General features: G+C 45.2%; 1 protein-coding gene across 1 annotated transcript in view; it reads right to left on the minus strand.

The window, feature by feature from the left end:
- Positions 1-996: 996 nt before the first annotated feature.
- Positions 997-4,905, minus strand: part of Plpp4 (phospholipid phosphatase 4) — a 199,428-nt gene continuing 195,519 nt past the window's right edge. Inside the window, exon 11 of the mRNA XM_033761387.1 lies at positions 997-1,558. Within this exon, the coding sequence (XP_033617278.1) occupies positions 1,359-1,558 (200 nt within the window). The 3' untranslated portion in view covers positions 997-1,358. The remainder of the gene's footprint in view (positions 1,559-4,905) is intronic.

The raw sequence follows: 4,905 nt of genomic DNA on the forward strand, positions 1-4,905 counted from the left end.
TGACTGATCAAAGGCACGCCCAACCCAGAACTGCTTGGGTGACATTTATGCAGCCACTCAAGTGTTTTAAAATGCAGTCTGCTACATTAGCTGCTGGGAATGGACTCTCTCTGGACACTAAAGATGCATCAGCTTGGACTATTTGGGCCAGGGGAACCTGGAGAGCCACGTGGTGCACCTAAGCAGAAGCGAACAAGGAATGCTCTCAGCTTGAAAAAGAACAAGCTGGCCAAAGAGCAGAGTGTTCTGGATGCAGACTGAAAAGATTAATGTTGACTGGCAGCATTCTACAATGCAAAGAGCTGAGCCAGAAGCAGTGTCCTCCCCATTTTATTCTTGTGCCTCCTGCCAGAGACCTATCACAATGATGTTTCCTGCCAGAGTGGAGCAGGACCACACCACCACCCCCAAATGACATCACAGCAGAGGTCTGCAAAACACAGATCCTAACAGGTAAAAACTCTCACTTCAAAACCACTTCTTACCTCCAATGCTCACTCAGCCACTCCCTTGATATAAACCCACAGCAGTGGTTGTCCAATTTGTGACATTCATCACACCACTTCCTGGTGTGCTACAGAATTCTCTGTAAGAGGCTGAGCTAAAAACACACTGACTCCCACACCTAGACCAGAAGGCCGGAAGAATACTGGACCTAGAAACATAGAAACACCTGCAGTGGCCTTTACAGTGGCGTTCTCTCCAACATGAGTCCTCTGTGTATTTACTTCCTTTGTACTTTGTAGAGGTCTATGTATAGAGTTATTTATCTCACCCTTCTGAATAAGTGCTTCAAAAAGCCTAGAAACGTCACAGCTACACCTCTAACTTTAAAATCCATTGGAGAAACATGTGCTACGAGAAGATGACAGCTCAGACATGAGCTTTGGCTCCAAGCTCAGCTCCTGGAGTGACCTATGGACAGAGGTGGCTTTGAGCCTCCGCTGCGAAACCCAAGGCAGCGCTGGATGATTTTTTGTCACAGTGCACGGCCAACACCACATCTTCCATGTATGAGGTTTATTATGTTTTACAACCATGAAAACAGAGAAAAATGGTTGTTACAGCAAACATTTCAGGTGGAGAAATCAGCTGAGCAACACCCACCCCATCCTTGCAGCCTCCTTCCCACACATCTCCCAGATTGTTCCTGATGTCCTAACCTTGCAAACTCAAAAGCGCTGATAGGGAACACTGAGAGTGGCAAGAATGCCATTGGCAAAATGGAAGCAGAAGAAGGGAAACTTTGAGAGACAACTGATGAGAAACGCACTACAGAAAAACCTTTTCCATTGAGTTACGATGTCAGGGCGGAAGAGTGTGCCGGGGGCTCAGGGTCCATGTGCCCAGGATACTCATCATACGGGGCCTTCGGTGATGCCCTCCAGAGGCAAGGTGGGTGCGCTGTCGGCTGTGGGCATCTCCTCCTTCTTCATTGAAGTTGGCATTCGAAGGCTGACGTACGGTTTATGACAAGCTGTGTTGGCCAGTGGAGGGTAGTGCTGTCTGTAGCAGATGTATGCAAAAATGAGGCCAATCACTCCACCAACAAAAGAATCTAGGAAGCAAGGAGCAAAATGGGAGAAGTGTGTTACTCTTCATTCACATGAGGCCGGTTAAGTCTTCCAGAAAGCACTTTTCCCACCAGCTCCAAGAACTGGTTTGTTTACAGGACACCATGGAAAACTAAAGGAAAGAAACCACACTAGGAGTGTAAATACGAGTATCTTCTGCAAGCATCATCCTTTCTTGCACTTAAAAAAATGAGCACTTGATTCTTCCCTTCTTTTCTTGAACTCACATCTGAACATAGCATGAACTCAGGTTTATTTTCCTGAATTTTAAAGTCAATTCTAAACTCTGAGAAAATTCCAGCCACTTCTCCAGTGTGTCAATATGCTTAGGGGATGTGACTTTTGTTTTCCCTAAGCAAGTCCCCACTAAAGTTCTCAGACCCTGCTGGTGGGCCACAAAAAACCCAGCAGGTACGCTGATCTCTCTGGAGGTGAGAAGATGCCCTCAGAGTCACAGACAAATTGAATAAAATATTTGACAGGGTTGGCACATTCAGCAGACTTCTGCAGGGAGATGTCTGATCTCCCCACTAAGAGGCAGACATCACAAAGTTGAAGTCACAAATGGCAGATGAGGTAGGAGAGCATGGGTACAGGCAAGATAGTCCCTTCCACCATGGGCCAGCCCCTCACCCATGAGGGCATTCGGCTCTTGTGCAAGAGACCCCACGCAAGCAGCCCAGCACAACAGCTCTCGCTGTGTGTGCGCACTGCCTGTATGGATCATTCTTGCCAAAGCATCGTAATGCAATAGAGAAACCCCCTGAGCAAAAGAACCCTTATTAAGGTTGATGCTATGCTGAAATGACATTCTTTGGGGATTTCTACTAACACATTTATTGTCTTGTTGAATCACAGATTTCATGTGGGCAGGTAGCATCTGCCCTACTTTCCCCAGAACTGGGCTCGAATACATGTCCTAATTCCGTAGACTATGCTGGTTCAGGGTACTATGCTAGGCCAGGGCAGGTTCATCCCAGGTCTGATGACAAGTGACCCCCAGAGGCCCCAGCTTTGGCAAAGCAGCAGGCCCATGGCTGATGAGTGTGTCCACCTGGGCTCAGGAGAATGACAATGGTTTTCCCTAATGGCCAGTGCTCAGGCACCAGCTCATAAAATATGCTAGAGCTTTTTATAGATGAAGGCCTTATAGTGGCCCTATTGTATTGTTTTGTTTTATCCTCCAACCCCAGGGAACAGACTCCCAGGGCATTATTTTTATTAGCATCTAAAATGATCAACAATACCTGCATCTGAGCTATTGGCTATCAAAAAGACCAAAGAGCAAAGCGTATACCTCACACCACAGGCCACATCATTTAATCACGTTAGCTATGGTTTGTGTCTCTGCTAAAGAACTCATAGAACATAGTGCTTTATGTTTTCTTGGGTGAGAAATTTTTTTGAAAGTTCATCAGAAGTTTATTTAAAATGCTATGAAAATATAGCCATGCTGAAGAGGTTAGAAACTCAGATGGATGAGCTGAGAAATAGGATGAGAAAGGATCAAAAGGCCTCTGCAGTTCTAGAATGCGATAAGAAAGGAACGGTACAACAGGAATGGCTACTGCTTTTTAGGTGTTATTTTGCCATGCTCTATGGCATAACCTTTAGAAGAAATATATTGTTGAACTGCTAGCCCAGCTCAGTGAAGTAAATACTGAGCACTCCATTTGAAAGATAAGGAAACTGAGAGTCAGAGAGGTGAAGTGCTTCCCCTGACAGGGGCTGAAGCACCTTCGCCTGAGAACACCCCAGCAGGGAAGATCGTGGTTTGGGGGTGAGGATCACCCCAAATACGGTAGCAGGTGACTAGAGGGTTGAAAGGGAAATGAATGGATTTCAGTGCCCATGGAATCCAGATGGTGCTGTCTTCTTACTTAACACTGGGGTCATCCATGGTTCCAATACATGTGTATTGCATGTGGCAGGCATGATGACCACATCTAGGGCACAAGACTGAACGATACACACAAGTTCCTCCCATCCCAGTTTACCATCCCAAGGGGCAAGATGGACCCAAATCAGAGCGGCCTCACAGACAGATGCAGCTGGAATAAGCACCAGGGTATATGGAGGGCTGGGAGCTGACCCAGCAGAGTGGCCTGGGCCAGTCTGGAGCAAAGGTTACTGCTGCAGATGTAACCCACAGGCCAAGACCTGAAGGATGAGCAACCATTAGCCAGGGAAAGTAGGGAGGTGGAGCCAAGGGTGAATCTGCAGTTTTCTAGGCAGCAGGAGGGCTGTGGGTAAAGCTGATAAGAAAGGAAGGAAAGGACCTGGCCTGTTTGAGAAACTGAAGGTGCCTGCCCTTTAATAGAGGGGAGATGACTCCGTAGGACAGAGGAACATGAGGTGACCAGTCATATCGTGCGGGATGGGGAAGAACATTTCTCCCATCCCTCTGTAGCTCTGTTGACCCTTGTCACGGGCCATACGTACACCTGGAAGTCTCATTTCTATTCCCTCAGTGTTGCACCCCATTTCCAAGGCTGTCTCCCTGCACATGGTGTGGTCTAGGTCCCCAGACTGCCTAATTCACATGTGTTTTTACCCAAAGCTCCAAAAATTTTATTCAGTAAATATTTGGTGAACTGAGATGATCTAAATAACATTTCCAAGATGCACTACAGAGTCAATATCACCAGCCACAAAAGGCCATATACGGGATAGTTCCAATTATGTACAATGTGCTGAGCATGCTTGTACACGTACAAACACACACAGTAGATACACACAGAGTAGATCAGTGGTTGTCGGAGCTGGGAGATGGGGGAATGAGGAGTGATGCTAATAGGTTTGGGATTCTGGGGAGTTGATAAAAATGTTCTGGAATTAGAGAGTAGTGATGCCTGTGCAACTTGGATTATGTAAAAAAAAATGAACTGTATAATTTAAGAGGGACCACAATGAATAGAATCATTATGTAAATAGTTACTAATATATTACTAATACTGCAAATATCCACTAATGAAAACTTTTTAAATGTTCTAAAAAGTAAAAAGTAAAAAGGGACAGTTTCATGTTTGCAAATTATATTTCAAGGTCAAGGGGGGGACGGGAAAAAAGCAGGATACATCATACACAGGTACAAATTCCCTATGATGAGTGCTATCATTATGCATATCTAAAAAGTACCAATAAATGTTTTGCTTCAAAAAGAAATAAAGCACACACACAATAAAGACAAATTATATTTCAACAAAGCTGTTCTTTATTAAAAAAAGAAAAAGAGGGCCAGGGATTTAGCTCAATGTTTCCACTGCCTACCTTGCAAGCAGGAGGACCCGAGTTCAATCCCTGGTACCAAAAAAAAAAAAAAAAAAAAAAA

The sequence above is a fragment of the Fukomys damarensis genome, unplaced genomic scaffold, assembly GCF_012274545.1.
Source record: "Fukomys damarensis isolate Sample0158 unplaced genomic scaffold, DMR_v1.0_HiC HiC_scaffold_8, whole genome shotgun sequence".
Classification (NCBI taxonomy): domain Eukaryota; kingdom Metazoa; phylum Chordata; class Mammalia; order Rodentia; family Bathyergidae; genus Fukomys; species Fukomys damarensis.